The following is a 16,931-nucleotide window of genomic DNA, read 5'->3' on the forward strand; positions in this document are numbered from 1 at the left end:
AACAACACAAACTTTTGTGTTTGTTTTTAAAAAAGTTAACCAGTCAGAGTTACCTAACAGAGAAAGACACTGCAGCCTTCAGAGATATATCACAGAGGTTCTTGCTGCTGATACGGAGCCTTAGGTGATGGTTACAAGAGCTATGTTGAACAGGAAAGCAAAAGGGTTTTTTTCCCAAAATTAGAAATATACAATTTCCAAAAATGGGAGCAAATGACAAAAGGTAATGAAAAATACTGCTGAAGAAATGTTTAATTAAAAAAATCAGGAATTCAACAGTGCCTAAATCTTTATTTTTCATAACCTACATATTTTTTTTTTTCAAATTAGACAGTTTTACATTTTTATGACACAAAAGGAAACTTAAATTACTGATAGTTTACATGTAAGCTTGATTCCAGTCTTAATGGAAGAAGAACAAAAACAAAAACCCTCAAAAAGGCTCCCATATCACACTTCTATTTCGTGAATTGGCAGCTGTTAGGTCTCCTTAGAAATCCTGGATTGTCTGCTGCTATTAGTGTAATAGGTTATGAAGCACAAAACCCCTACCTGTAGCTGAAGGAGATACAGAGATAGGTGTGCACCATTACAGTCAGCTGTTGCTCCTGATACACTGCCCCACGCTCCAACAATGGCCTTTCCATGCCAAGGGCTCAAGGCTTTGAAGGACAATGCAGCAACATAAAAAAATTGCTACTGCTACACATTTCTAAGTGACAGTGTCACGGGGCAGGACCGATCAGAAATTACATTCAGTTTAGAAAGCAACCTTTTTTCTAAAATTCCTGGAAGAACCTCAGATCCCATTTTGACTTGTTTTCAAAATGAAAAGCCATCACCACACAGTTCTAGCAGGGTAAAATGCCAATTTTAATTACTGGATCCCTGAACCTTGAGCTCAGCTACTGCTTTTGGGAGATTTTTAATTTTAAAAGCTATGTTTTAATCCCTCTCTGTATCATAGCAACAGTCTGCATGCAACTTCACAACTCTACTCTGAAAACTCCATTTTGTCACCGAGTGGGGGGTGGAAGGAATAAATCTCAAAGCAAAATACAGTAAGAAGTTGTATTGTATATTACACAGCGATTTGGCGTGTCACTTTTTTTTTTAAAAAAAACTATAAAACCACATCAGAGGAAGGTTTAAACTTTAGATGCAACAGACTGTTGCTGGGTAAGCAGTAATTACAGTGTATTGACCTATCACAAATGGCAGCAGAATACATTAGAACAGCACAACACATCCCACTGGTCTCAACAGATCACCTCGGGTACCGGCTGAGCACCAGGACGAGCCGCTCACAGCCGCTGGAAGGGACCACTTGCCACTGTTTGCAGCTGGTAAAGCCTTTCACTTGCAGCAGACAAACAAAATGAATCATACAGCTGGCCTAAACCATACACAAATCTAGCTACCGCTTTCACTGCCACTGGGGAAAGGAGAAGTGGATAAAAAAGTCCAATGACAGAAGTAGTTGAGCAGTTTTGGTGATGGTGTCAGGGTCCTATCTCCTCCCACAGCATTCACAAAGTGCGCTTTGGAAACAGGAAAAAATCAACAGACTCCACATGCCCTATTTTGACCAATTCTACAGCATACAACAGGCTGGATTTACAATGCCAACTGGTTACCAATTGATGCTTGTAATAGGAAATTTATCAGGAGTCAACTTCTATAGTTACTTTACAGTTCTATGAACCATGCATTGATACTCTTGAAAGCAGACAAGTAAGCTTCAGTGTATACTTTTGCAGCAGTCAGGTTTTTCCCAATTAGACTTGATTTTTATTAATGACTTAAAAATTACAGTTTGACTGCTGAAATTCATTATTTACATTGCATAACACTTTTCAATTGGTTAAATTGTTTGGTTTTAAAGGGACTTTAGGAAAATATTTGAGGGCTTTCAAATAAGATTTTCGTTCCATTTCCCTTTTGCAGTGAAGAGGCAGAGTCAGTTCAACACACCAGAATAAAATAAGAAAAAGAAAAAACAACAAATTAAAGTAATATTCAAACCACAACATTTAGTTTATCTACATCCAGCTCAACAGCAACATTTATAATATCAATAATTTTTATCAGATTTTTTTCTTTAGGGTACCTTTTTATATGTTCTGATTATTTACAACTGTACAAGCAAAGCACACACTTCCAAGTGCACATATTTAATACAGTATTGACTATTTGCATTTACAGGTTTTTCAACAATCTGAAAAAGATCAACTGTTTAAGATCTTTAAGGTATATTACAAAAACTGCTGCTAGTTCCTGTACTACAGTATGTTTACCCAGTAAGACCAGTGACAATAGATACATACTGTAACTGAGTAATTCTGTATGCCATTCATGCTAACCCTCCACGGGGTCAGACCTCATTAACTCTAAACTGTCTTGTACAAAAGTTAAGGCAAAGTCATTTTCAAGTTTAAATAAAATTCAAGTCTTTAAATATTGGATGGAAATAATTCTTTAAAAAAATCAGTTGTTTAAATAAACATTTTTGTGGAATAAACTGTACTGTCATAGTCAGCAGGAATGAGTTTTGTCTGAACTTCCTGCAGTTTAAACACTTAAAGAAAAGCTTTAGGCATTTTAAAACAAAAATAATTTATATTCAACTTTATTAGAAACTTGCTAATTTAGTGCATCCTTGTCCTTCAGAAAGCGCATCACTTCTAAAGTAAGTAAGTGTGAGAAACCTCATCCCAGAGGTAATATCAGGGATCTCTTCCTCCACCACACAAAACAAACACCATTATCTCACGTCTCGAAAAATTTAAATCCGTATGCCAATGCTTGTAGTTACAGGAAGATGTCAACACAAGGCTGACTAAGATATGAACTCTTTCAAAGAGCACTTGGGGCAGAGTTTTTAAAAAAAAGTCTACACAGAGCACAGGGGTAACCAGAATATACAGCACTGACTCAGTTAACTCCCTTACAAGCACAGGGAAGCTAAGGTTATCACAAGAAGGCTACTCTGCTTTCTCCTGATAACATCCACTAACAGGCTTCACCACCATAGAAGCTCACAGACTTGATTCTTTCTATTCACAATGTGCTTTGTATTTGCAAATTACAACATCAGTTTTATTCTGGAGTGAGAAGATGGTTACTTGCTTGCAGTAAGTCAAAAAAGGAAATATTTCAGAAAGACTGCTATGGTGCCCTGTAGAATTAAGTTTGTGTGTGCAAAACATCAAAAAAAGATTAAGTTTTTTAAAAATGCTAGAAACAGCTACTCGTTTAACCTAAAAGTGCAAGTTCGTTTGCTGACACTTAGTACAGCAGCCCAATAAAAAAAAATCTTCAAGGTCACATACTAATTTGTAAAATATATCTACTTTCTTGCACTCTACACACTAGCTGCCGGTATCAGTCTTTTGGACACTAATTTAGATATGTACTTGCAGACCAGTTTATTAAAAATATTGCAGCAGCATGTTTCTGCTTAACAGTTTAGAAAAAACTCACTATACAGAACTTGCACTCACACAGCCACAGAGAGGCTTAATAAAAAGTTGATTTTTTTTTTAAAGACAAATATTTTACACCTTGAAAAAAAAAAAAAAAATCACACTAAGCTTCACCTCCAATTAAGCACCAATCTAAATGTAAGGTTTAGAACAACTATCCAGAAATACCCAGAAAAATAGAATGCTTGTTCAAGAGGGGGAAAAAGTATTTCACAAAAAAATATCTTGCAGGCATTGTTACATGCCTTGTATCACTGCAAGCTCCTAACCAGCAACTCATTCTCAGGTATCTTAGTGGGAACATGGGTTTAATTTGTGGGAAACAGACCTCTTCTCAAATCCCTCCCAGGTGTTATTTTCACTGAGGAGATTTTGGAGGGGTACTCTGTTCTTTATTTAAGCGTTTGCCAACGGCTGGAGGGGACGATCTGCGTCCTGACTGTCTTCTCTGGTCTTTGGGTTGTCCAGGATGTGACTTTGCAGGAGGAGGTTCTCTGTTTTTCTCTATTGTTTCTGTGGGCTTTTTTTCTTCTTTCCCACATGCTACAGTGTTTGGCTTCTGTTCTTTCTGGGGTTGCAACGTAGGAGGATCCTTAGTTGTTCTCTGGCAAATTTCCGCGTAACTAGGTTTTCGCAGTTCCTGGGAAATCAGACACAAACAGGACAGAGTTAAACAAAGCATCTTGAGGGAAAAAAAAAAAATTAACAGAAAAGGGTGAAGTCCTTGTCCCAAAAGGCTGCTGCACTTGGGACAGATGCAGATGAGGGTTCAAGTATCAAGTTACAAAAGCTGCATAGACAATAAAGCTGAAGAAAAGGTAAAACGTAAAATAGCCAGAAATGCCAGAAAAATAGGACACTGGCATAGGGCAAAATATTGCCCTTTTAAACTCTAAACCTGCTGAAGCACAATGAATACTCTGATTTCAGTATCACATATGTATTAATACTTCTACCTTAAGGATACTACCAAGAAAAGGATTCAGACAAGGAGATCTCTTTTGCACTGTTAATTGCATAATTCTATCATGCAAGTAATCATGAAACCCAATAAGTAAATTTAAAGCTGCTGGACAAATTCTAGGATGTTGGGCTCACATGATTAGGCAACACTGGGTAGCAATAAATATTCCATTAAATGCAAACTGGATCATTAAGAAAAAGTGAATAATACGGTCACTTACTATGGCAGCCCCATTGACTTGTACCGATTTACATGCAGTACTCAGAGTGGAGGAAGAAAGTCTTTCTGTACTCTGTGTCTCTCTCTGCTGTTTATCCACAACTTTGGAGTCCCTGTAATCATCCAGCAGGAAGCAAGGCTCATGAAAAGTGAAACTTCAGGATAGATGAATGGTTTAATAATAGGTCTAAATAGTTTGAATATGATTGCAAGTAGTTATAAAAAGCTATAATTTGCTTAGCACATGATGACTAGCACTGCATTCAAAAATGCTATCAAAAATAGAAAAAATATATTCCTGTGCAATGTGACACTACCTCTAATTTGTCATGTTCTAATAGCGTTTAGGTACTCCGCTATTTGATTTGCAGATTCCAAATAAACTGTTACCAAAAAACTTCTTTTATGGTATGGACATCAGTACTGCCCACAGGGCCATGGGTTTACTCTCTGTGTTTCAAAGCTATCTAAATACAAGACAGTAAGGCATTCATTAAACTTCTTCTACTCACAGAAACTAAACCACAACGCTAAATTTTCTTCTGCTAAATGACTATTATGATTGAATCACTATTATGATATTGTTCAGAAATTAAGTTTTATTGCCTTTACTACAAGTACAACAAAATATTACTTCTTTCATTGATTAAGATTTTAATAGCTATTTACATTGTTCTGCCTGATGAAAGAAAATGCAAATGTGATTCAGAGCAGAATAATTATACCCATGTAATTAAGTGCTTACTCAGTAGGCTGGGGTGGCGAAGGAGACCTTTCAAAGGTCCTGGGCAATGTAGAAGAAACTGGTAACGGCTCTCGAGGAATTCCTGATGGAATAGTGTTTGTACTTGCATCCACATTAATGTTCTGAAGGAGGAAAAAAGGCACAGAAAGACAATAAAAATATCCAGTTAGTATGGTTTGCCTGAAAAGTAGCACGACCAGTTCATAATTTGATCTATACTGGTAAATTGACTATAGGAAGGAAGGGAAGGAGCCAATATGTATCATAATGAATATGTTATTTTTTCCTTTACATTTCTTTACAAACATTTGGTTATTTCCAAAGGAGTTAGAAGCTTCAGGTCCCTTTGGGACATATCTGAATGACAAAATCACTTTGAATCATAAAGGTTAGAGAAGACCTTTAATCAATCACCACCTTGTCAACTAGACCATAGTACTAAGTGCCACATCTGGTCATTTCTTGAACACTTCCTAGGGTGGTGACTTCATCTCTTCTCTGGGCAGCATGTTCCAACACTTCAGTTGCCTTTCAGTAAAAAAAAAAAAAAAAAATTTCCTGACGTTCAACCTAAACCTCTCCTGGCAAAGCTTGAGGCCATTTCCTCTTGATCTCTTAATGGTCGCCTAGGAAAAGAGACCAATCCCCACCTGGCTACAACCTCTATTCAGGCAGTTGTAGGGAGTGATAAGGTCTCCCCTGAGCCTCCTTTCTTCCAGGATACACAACCCCAGTTCCCTCAGCTGTTCCTCATAACCTGTGCTCCAGACCCTTCACCAGCTTTGCTGCTCTTCTCTGGACACGCTCCAGCACCTCAACATCCTTGTTGTATTGGGGGGCCCAAAACTGAACACAGGGTGCAGCAGTGATTGTCCCCCTGTGCCAGAACATGGGGACAATCACTGCCCTGGTCCTGCTGCCCACACTATTGCAGATCCAAGCCAGGACATCATTTGCCTTCCTGGCCACCTGGCACACCTGGCTCATGTTCAGCTGCTGTCATCCAGCACCCCCAGGTCCTTTCCCTCAGGGCCACTTTCCAGCCACTCTGTCCCCAGCCTGTAGCACTGCCTGGTGTTGTTGTGACCCAAATGCAGGACCCAGCACTTGGCCTCGTTGAACCTCAAACCACTAGCCTTGGTTCATCAGTCCAGCCTGTCCAGGTCCCTCTGCAGACCTTTCTCTTCCTACCCTCCAGCACATCAACACTCCTGCTCAACTTAGTGCTGTGAACTTACTGAGGGTGCCCTCGATTCCTCATCCCGATGACCGATGAGGTTATTAAACCAGACTGGTCTCAATGCTGAGCCCTGGGAAATACCACTAGTAACTGGACTTCTTTCCACCTGGAAATTTTACACCTGCTGGTGACAAAGAAGGCTTTGCACCTGTTCACATAACCACAAGCAGCCTATGAAGACAGAAGTCTCCTAGTGTTGTGCATTAAGAACTGTCTTCTTCAAAGCTCTAATTCTGTATCATCCCAATATAATGATTTGCTACCAAGCAAAGGCTTTTTCCATAGCCCTCAAAAGATTCTGCTCCTGTCAAGTGATACTGTGCTTCCAGATAAATGCCAAATAGGTTCAAGACACATTCATTAATTTAAATTGTCATAAAATAAGAAAAGAAAACTTTGTATCCTGAAAAACATGTATCTCACATTTATAACCATTCTGTTTGTTTTAAAGGGTGCTATGTTCTTTGCATTGCTTCTGATCTGTCTCATTCTAAAAACTCCAAACCACCCCAAAGAGATTCTGGTATGCAGAAACAGAAGCAATAGGAGAACACACTCTCAGAAGGAACAAGATAACCCTTCTTTTCCCCTAGCCAAGTCACCATTCAAAAGGGCATAAATACTAAGACTCCTATGGTCACTGCTAAAAAGGAAAATGGTATTTGATGGCACTGTTTTAAAACCAGTAGATCTAAGCCTAGTTTGATTCAAAGTAAAAGACAGCAAAAGATGGATGTTTAGAAATAACAGAACAGCTTTTATAGTTTTATTCAATGTAATAGTGTGTGCAAAGGCTTGAAATTGCAAGCTGCTGAGCATTCTGACCTAAGTGCATCAAAACTTGTAGGTACATGGTTAAATGTGAACAGCTTCCAGTCAAGCAGACATGCAAGAGCTTTTCCTTGCCAAAACACTCAGCCCTTGATCTGACAGTGCTGCACTTCCTAGTTACAAAACGTGGGATGATTATTACCTGTCATTCCTCAGAACTACATCTAGAAGAGCATCACTAAGCAAAGAGCATAAAGATATGATGCTTGCATAACAACTGCTGGAAACGATAGACCTTTAGTCCCCTCAGCTTCTGTACACTGGACTTGCCCATCTGTATGAAACAAGGGAAGCACTGTGTAACTCTACTTCAGTGCTTTGTAACACCACATCAAGTGACATGAAAAAACATTGAGATCAAGGTGAAAAGCAGCCTGTATACATTGGCAAGATCGATGTTAGCTCAAACAGCTTTGTAACAGAGCACAATTGCTCTTTGGAGGCAGCTGCTGTTATCTTACTCTTTACTTAAATGCCAACAAGGAAAGGTAGCATAATCCCCTTTTTTCCACACAATGGTACAGAATAACTCCTGTACACTGGAAAATGAAACTGGTAAATCAAAGATGCTTTTTAATGTGACAGGGCACTGCAAGTATTATAAAGCCTCAGTGCCTGACTGATATGAAGACTGCCTCTATAGAATAGAAGTCTAAGTTCTTCACCATAAGTACAAAGCAAGTACTAGATCTGTAATGGGGGAACAAAGGGTTTTCAGCTGCAGCATTATAAGCAAGTTCTGGAATTGTATTTCAAACCTAAAATACACCGGTCAAAAACCACTTCATAAGTAACAGAGGTAAAATACTTCATCATTAATAGATCTTAGCCAAGAACAGTCTACCATCTGTAGTACTGGCTGACAGTAAGTTAAACACTGCTCTTACTATGGCTCTGAACTGCACATTCGCCCTAAACACAATCCTGGAACATAGCAGCCCATCCTACCACTTGCAGGAGACAGAGTAGATGGCTTGTCTGTACAGTCACTGCCTTGGGTGCAGGCTGCCCTGCTGCCTCCCCCTTTCTTTACCAACCCCTGACACACGGGCACCAAAGAAAACATTTTAAACCCAGCTTATTGCAGGAGAAGACACCAGAGATTGTGGTGGTTCACCACGTTGCTTTGCACTGCTAATCCAGGGCTTAACTTCTTCAGTTGTGGTACAGCTAGAAAAACACAAGTTAAATTGGAGCTATCAAAAAAAGCCAATACAGACTTTCATAGCCCAGAGCGTTCCACAGTGCAGAGGGTTAAGTGAGTCTTGCTGGAGGAGAACATACTGTCACTCACAGATGGCATGGCAGAGACAGTTCTAAGAATGAAATCTATGAAAAACTACTGAACATTAATTTTCAACTGCATCTCTACTACATCTATACAGCAGTGTTTGCCAAGTTATTCTGGTCTATTTTTATCTTTCTGAGCAATTTGACAAGACAACACTGGGATCCAGCTGGTTTTGGTGGCAGTTCTTGTTCCAGCTATGATGCCTAGTGTACTGAGATTATGTAGGCAGCTTCTCTATTTTGGTGCTTAGACGTTTGTCTCTGTCACTTTAAAGTGTTTTATATATAACTCTGAAGTCTTACTTTCAAGCAGGAGGGAAAACATATCACATACTTTTCACCTGAGTCTATCAAAAGCTTGAGGCAGTTATGTACAGCAAAGAGCATATTTTCTAATCTCTGCTATTAACATCTACTTATTAAACTGGCGCCGATATTCCCCACCATTTCAAAGAGAACACCCAACAAATTCTAAGATATAAGTGAAGAAGGCAGTAGCACATTATTTGACAGCTGTTTTTTAAGAACATTTTTTACAACCCATGCAAACCCACAAGTTTTTCCATGTATAAACCAAATTAAAAAAGCAAGAGGTATGCAATTCTTTGTTTTCCCGACAAAAACTAACATCCACTACTCACTCTTTCTTTTGACGTTCCTATTACCACACTGGACAGTCTGTTTTCAAACAGGTCTTCAGCCTTTAAGTTGCCAGCAGCCCCGGGTAATGGAGGAAAGCTAGATAAACCCAATTCAAAGCTAGGAGATGGAGGTTTTGGGGGTGGTGGAGACTGTGTTTGGCCTCTCTGGAATAGAAATAGCATGTTGGGGTTACTGCACTAGATGACAGAAAAAAGATATGTACCTCTAAACTGTATTTTGCACTTGATTTGTATCAGCAAATCCCTGGAGAAGGCTCCCCCATCTGATCTCCCAAAAAAACCACGGAGTACTGAGCAATAGATGCTTTCATTTTCCACTGTTGCCCTTAAAATATTTAATTATTATTTCAATGTCATGGTATATGTATCAACTTTAGGGGCACTGGCAATAGTAAGAAGCTTTCTCACTGACTCTTCCTTGAGGACAGACACACTGACACAGAAAGGAAAACAGACTGGTTTATGTATCATACGGTGAAAATACAATGCCCATTTATGTATAGTTAGTAACATCCTAAATAAAAAGACAGGAGTAAACAGTAACCTTATTTTCAGATATATGAAGAAAGGGCAAGACAGCATGCTTGTATGTAGTACAGACAATAACAATTTATATCTAATTAATATTAATCTATATTGTCACTGTGTAAAAATAGAAAGGTAAGTGTCAAAACTATTTTTGAAACAGAAACTTTCTAACTAAATCCAAGAAGAAAACCAATGTCTCAAGCATAAAACAACATCTGTGTGCTAGATGCAACTATTTTGCACTACAGAGAACAGTCCAGGAGTTAAAATTACCACAGTTTAAGATCATCTGTGAGAACTGCTGGTAAGGATTTGTAAGTTATATTATATTTACACAGGAAAAATAAAACTCCTTTGTAATACATTGTAACTGAAGTTACCAATTAACTTCACCTCCATCATGTCAACAAAGAAGTTTTTCTTCAAAGAAGTGTTTATTGACTGTGCTGAGGCCTGTGCTAAGATGATCTCTGCTGCAAAATACCAAATGCAAACCAATCTTTGAAACAGTTCCTATTTTGAAAATAGAAGTATATAGTCAAGATGGTGTGCATGTGGGAACAATGATTCTGAACAAAAAGAACAACAGATATAAGACTATTTTAAGGTCTTTTCACAAACTACATGTAATGTCCAAAGAATTATGTGTCAAGAGGGAAGCAGGGAAAGAAGAACAAGAACAATAAGCAAGCACAACTGCAACTCCAAGCACTGCTACTGACCCAGCATTACCCCATGGAAGAATGCTACAGCAATGGAGACTGCAAATCTCCAAAACTGAAGTCAGATGACCTGTCAAAGGTCAGGGAGAGAGACTACACTAATCCAGCTCAAACTGCAAGAGGAACAACTCAAAATTTTAAAAGTCATTCTTCAAATCACAGGACTTGCTCTTCTTAAAGGGGACTGCAGTTCTGCAATAGCAAATGCTTTTATGTTACATTTTAAGTGACACTGTTGAATCCTAAAACCCTCAAAATATTAAGGGTGGCATTAATACCTAAAATTAGCAGGATGAGGGAGGACTTCAATGAATCTTAAGCTAACTGCATAAAATTTATCAAGTTAACTTCTTGTAAGTTCTGCACTTGGCTTATGTCTATAGCCTCAGAACCAATCTGATCAAAAAGTTTCATGCTCTTTTTCATGCAAATTTTCATACAACTCTATACTTTTTTCATTTAAAAACAAAAATCTCCTTAAGAAGTCACTACTGGTATACTGGTTTTAGTGGTGTCCTGTGTACACTATTTAATTGCTACAGCTTTACAAAAGAAATAGGATACTGGATTCAATTATTCCCACAGTCTAAAGGGGGAAAACTTAATCTTTTGGTTCCAAGTACACCTCCTTGCAGTCATGGGTGTGCAGCAGCTCTCACCTCTGCTCAAGATGCAGCACTGGACTCTACAGACTAAAGAATCTTGGTCCAGAAGAGGCTGGAAGGAATGTGGCTGCACAGGCTGCAATTATAGCCTGGTGCTGACAGAAGGGAACTATGGGTCTCCAAAGAAGTCACATCTACCAGTTTTTACATTCAAAGTTCAAATAATCTTTGCAGTCAGCTCTATCAGAAGTGCTTCTCTGCTCAGGGAGGAGTCCAAGGTGATCCTTTCACTCCTGTCACTCATACCTAACCTGTACCACTTCCTTGTTCTTTTAAATACAGAAGAAAGTTAATAGGAAAACATCACTCTAAAAACTCAAGCAGTTCTAAAAGGGCAAAAGGAAGAAGTACTGGGAAACCTACATGCAGTCTGGTCTCACTGCCTCTGGGAAGTTCGATGAGAACTAAAAGCAATCAAAAGGAAGGAATCACTTGCTACACTTTCCTGCTCCTTTATCTAAGTTCACTCAGGCCATTGAACAGCCTGAACAGGAGCTACAAACACATAAATGCTGTGATTCCAAACCTTTAGGAAAGTGTTATGGCTCATGCAGTAGTGTTACTTTAGAATTGTAACATGAATAAGGAAATAACCTGGTTCAACTTCATGAATGTGTCATGTGTGGCAAAAATGAATTCCAAATAAACAACTGGTTTTATCACACCAAACCTTAAATCCTACAAAAACATGTTTTTTTCTCTTCTACATTTAGTGCAGCCTTTTCAAGTATCAAGTCTACTTTGGTATTAACCTTGAATTTCAGTTTCCCAAAGCCACAGTATTTTAATAGTGTTAGTATACCCTTACCTGGTGGCACTTGAAGAGGCATTTAAGAAAATGAACTGACCACTTTGTAACAAATATTTTTGCTACACATTATGCTACAAGGATCTATATAATGTTCTTTACTGTCACCATGATTGACAATGAAGTATCAATTGTTTTGAACTCCAGATGTTTAGCTATTCCTGAATATGAACACTGGCATGTTGACAAAAACTGAGATGGAAATTTCCTGCTACTGCAAGAGTAATTATAGCTTTTCCCTGACTTCTGCATTAATGGAAAATCTTCTCTGACACCCAAATGCAGTAAGCTCACATGACTAAAGAGCTTTAATCAACTGATGTATAACTGCTTCTGCAGTAACTTATGTCACCTGCTACTCCACATAATATTCACACTCTTGCCTTGTTACTCTACTTTTATTAAAGACAAATAAGATCATGAACACTCACTGTAAACTTGTCCTCCCTTTTCTTTCGGTAGCCATATGAGTTTTTCCTAAGGGAAAGAATGAAGATATGAGAATCTTGTTATAAATGGATGGAAAGCAGTTAATGAAAACAGGAGAAATTAATTCCAATTGCTATTTCACCAATCTTCATTCTACACAGGTTATTAAGAAATGTTTTAGGGAAAAATTCCTAGAAGCTGTCCTCTGTCCTTAAAATAAAGGTATACATCTTATGCAAGTCAGTGTAAGAATACACTGGTTACAAGTAATTCCTGTGCTAAGACAAATGCTAAAAGCCTCTCAGTAGAGATTACATATTAGAGTTAGACAAAATATTACAGTATCTAAATAAGGGGGTCAGGAATTTTTGTAACTTCTCAAATACAACTAACTATTTTCAATCCAGGTAATGCTCCTTCAAAACATTTTCAGCACTTTGTCCCCAGCCCTTCTTCAGGTAAAGCGCCTCCAATCAGCACTGTAAAATTTGCAGTGCATTCTAATTCAGTATCAATATATTTTCTAAGTTAGTTTGACTTTTATTCTAAATGTATTCAATACTGAAACATCAAAATACAATTTTAAGTACTGACTATTCCTGTACATTTCTGAGCAATCTTGTTTCCTGAGTTCTTAATCATACTTTCATCTAGTAGTTATAATACAATTTGGTAAATTAGATTTAGAAAAGTATTACAACCCTTACACAAAATACCCATTTAATTTTGCAATGATACAAGTCTGAAATAGGATCATCTGCAAAACACTTATCTTCCAATTCGGTAAGTCACTCAAAATGTGATTTACTTGGAGTCATAAATACAGCCATTATCAAAGCTGCACAGTACTTTTATGAAGCACATATTAGAACTGTATTTATAAATATGCCAATTTTCAGCTCCTCAGGTAATTGGTTGTGGTTTTTGTTTGGTTGCTTTTAAAACAATATAACAATAGTTTCCTTAGTTGCCTATAGCAGTTTTTCCTCCCTCTACACCAATCCATCATCTTTGCTGTTGTGTATGTCCAGTTTGGTCAAAATTCTGATGCTTCAACTGAAAAAGTGAAGAATGAGCACTGCTAATACACATTCAGGTGTACAATCTACAGTGTTGAACAATGGAATTGAGCAGAACTTCTTCAATAAAGTCAAACAAATAATATACAAAAACTTTCTTGCACCAGATGAAGAAAGGATAGAGGATTAGATCTTCTAGATCTAAATTGTTCATCAGTTGCCAATAATAATTTTCATCTGGTGGGAAAGTATGCAAGTCTGCTCTGCCTTTGTTCTGTATTTAACACTTTCTGTGAAGTACTTGGCAAGATTTTAGGTTTGAGGAGAAAGTGAGTTTAAAGCAGCATTGAGAACAGTAACATACCACACCTCTACTAAACAGAGCAGTTTAGAAGCAGCAGTACTTGGCTGTTCGGAGGACAGCTACGGAGCACACTCACCTTCCTCTCCCTAATCCAGGGGACGAGTCAAGGCTGGTCTGTTCCATCCGCCCAGTTCCCACTTCCCTCTTGGTGTAACTGGTGGTCGCGCTCTGCACCCGTGTCCTGCTTTGTCCCGGCTGCCGCGTCTGTGGACTCCTGACGCCATTGATTAAACGATCAGCAGAAAAGTTGAATATTGTAGGACTGTCTAGAAGCCCAGGTCCCCTTTCTGCACTGGGTATTGTATGTCGTATATGTGACTTGCTAGGATTCCTATAAATTCAAAAGTCATTTCAACATACGTGCACTATCAGAGATCTTCTGAGGCCTAAGCCTATTCACAGAATTCAGAAGAAGCAAGATCTTCAGTCCTTTATCACTTATTTCATTTATAAGAATGATCAATATTCATTTTAACAGGTCATGTGAATTATCAAAATTAATCTTTTCCCTCTCTGTTTTCAACTAGACCTTTACTATATGAATAATCCTGCTGATGACATGTCATCTCTCAGAATATTTCAGCTTATTACCCTAAATCACAGAACAGACAAGTTCTCTGCTTTCAGATTGTCCATTTACATCTCAAAACACTACATCCATTAACATCAGGAGCACCATCTGCCCTTTGGCCTCACCTTTGGCACCAGGTTCAGTTTCACAAGTGTTCTCAAGTTAGCTGGCATTACTAAAATAAGCAGATAAAAACCCCATGTGCCAGATAATGCAACAGTATTGTTAAGAGATAGATGAACTTGCCTGTTTCTGGGAGGATATTGTCTGAGTGTTGTCAGTGGAGAAGCAGCAGGCTTGAAGGTTGGAGATGTGAACCCATTGATAAATCCAGTATTTGGAAATGGTGTTACCTAAAAAAATGTATTCCATGCTTATCATTATAAACAAACTGAGTATTACTTTTCTTAACCCCGTATTTTGTGCCATTCTGTGCAGGACGGTACTCAACGGTCTCAAACAGCAACAGAGTATCTGTCTACTGCCTTGTAGCTAACTTACAAAATTTCTGAAAAAACCCCAAGCTTCTGTTTTTCTGAGAAGTCAGCCACTACTCATATTCAACTTATGATAGTTCAAGAAGATTGAAAAACATCAAGCTAGAACTCTTGGCTGTAAGTTAAATAGCTCTCCTCCTATTTCACATCACACCACTCACTCATGACTTCGGAGTACCAAGATTCTTCTTTGTCAGAGCCTCTAATCTACATGGCCTGTAACTGTTTCTCTTATAATTGTATGTGAATACCTCCCTTTAAAAACCCAACAACTTCCTTTAAGCTCCTTATTCTACTTCCATTTGACATCTAAATAAAGCCTACAGAATAAGTGGATGTTAAGTGGAACTCTGATGATTTTCAGATATTACCACCTTATTCTACATGTGAAACACTGTCTTCTCATCTGAAGAAACAACATTAGCAAAACATTTTCTGGGGTGGATGCATATTACTATCCTGTAGTAAAAAGATGCCTCAAAACCTGAAGCATGTTCAAAGTAATTTCACCAACCTCACTAGCACACTTTTGTCTTTTTTATTTAAATGTGTGAGTTTCATTTAAGGAATGTTACTGTTAGCACCAGCAAATGCTTGCTTGTCTTTTTCTCCTGAAAATAACTATAATGCAGAACAAAAAGATTCTTTCTACATTCTATTAAGTGTTGAGAAACAGCTGGGATCAAGACCATTAGCTATAAAGGTACATTTAAACTTGAAAAAGGTTTCTTGTGCAAGTTAAATCACTAATTAATGGAAAACAAAATTTAACACAAAAGTGTCATATCAAACTACTGCTAGCCTAATCTAGTATGCACAACAGCAAATGCTACCTCAGGCTTCAGAAAAAGGCCATTAAAGAAGGCCTGTAACAAAGCTCCTTGAGGAACAAAGTTTCATCAAAATAATGCTTTGAAGTGCTTTCTGGTTTAAGAGTTACAACCTGAATGCTGCAAAATTTAATCAAAGCTAGTAAGCAACCACTGAACTTGAAAAATGAGAAGACACTGAACATATTAGGGACCCTAGCAATATTGAACTCTTCTTTATTATCATGATGTGTGATCCTTTTGGAGGAAAAAAAAATAATTTCCTATTTTCCAATAATACCAAAAGCATCTCCACAGAAGTCAACTGGTTCAAATATACTTTCTTTTCAACTTCTTTTTTTTCCCCGAACAGGAAAAATTAGATATTTTCTCAAATATGATTTAAGTACACGATGAAGAATGAGGTAGTTTTAGAATCCTGAGGACATGTATTGCCATATCCAAGTTTCAGAATGAAAATGGTATGCCCACACTACTGGGGAATCCAATCTCAAATTAGAGATGAGAGAAAGTACAGTTTATGTTGAAGTAAAATAGAGAAACTTTGCTGTATTTTCACACAAATCTCTATATGCAAACAGAAACCCTGTCTCATGAAAATTATTGCTGTGTCATGGTTCCTCATGGTCCCTGTCCTCCTCAAGTGATTTTTATTCAAATATAGCTCTTCCTACAAAAGAATCAAGAAACATCACGTTACAGTCATGTACATAAAATTCAGCTAGCCAATCACAATACACTGCAGAACAGTGAAAAGCAAAGCACAGAGAGTTGCTTTCCTGTTTTGCTAAGAAAAGTTGGAGCTCTTTAATGCTGGCAGACTCTAGTCTTCCCCAGAGGATAGGACTAGTAAGCTTTCTTGGATACAAAAAGTTACAGGTAGATAGACAGTATGCTGTGTTTGAACCTGTGGTTTATTAATCTATGTCTTCCATACTATTCCCATCCAGCTTCTTCAGTATACCAGAGCAAGACTGTACAACAGTCAGTCTTAGTTTATCTACAGGCAAATTCACATTCATTGCTGCTTAACAAGACAGTTTTTTCCTGGAATAACACTGC

General features: G+C 38.0%; 1 protein-coding gene across 4 annotated transcripts in view; it reads right to left on the bottom strand.

Moving 5' to 3' along the window:
• Positions 1–271: 271 nt before the first annotated feature.
• LARP4B (La ribonucleoprotein 4B) overlaps positions 272–16,931 on the bottom strand; it is a 55,840-nt gene continuing 39,180 nt past the window's right edge. For 3 of the 4 annotated variants that reach the window (XM_072925330.1, XM_072925329.1, XM_030264298.4), the window contains 7 exons: positions 14,789–14,895; positions 14,048–14,302; positions 12,591–12,636; positions 9,416–9,580; positions 5,414–5,535; positions 4,670–4,781; positions 272–4,125 (listed from right to left, as the gene is read on the bottom strand). In XM_072925330.1, coding sequence (XP_072781431.1) covers positions 3,844–4,125; positions 4,670–4,781; positions 5,414–5,535; positions 9,416–9,580; positions 12,591–12,636; positions 14,048–14,302; positions 14,789–14,895 — 1,089 coding nt within the window. In that variant the 3' untranslated portion in view covers positions 272–3,843. The remainder of the gene's footprint in view (positions 4,126–4,669; positions 4,782–5,413; positions 5,536–9,415; positions 9,581–12,590; positions 12,637–14,047; positions 14,303–14,788; positions 14,896–16,931) is intronic. The other variant, XM_072925328.1, reaches the window with a different exon arrangement.

Source organism: Taeniopygia guttata, chromosome 2 (assembly GCF_048771995.1).
Source record: "Taeniopygia guttata chromosome 2, bTaeGut7.mat, whole genome shotgun sequence".
NCBI classification, from domain to species: domain Eukaryota; kingdom Metazoa; phylum Chordata; class Aves; order Passeriformes; family Estrildidae; genus Taeniopygia; species Taeniopygia guttata.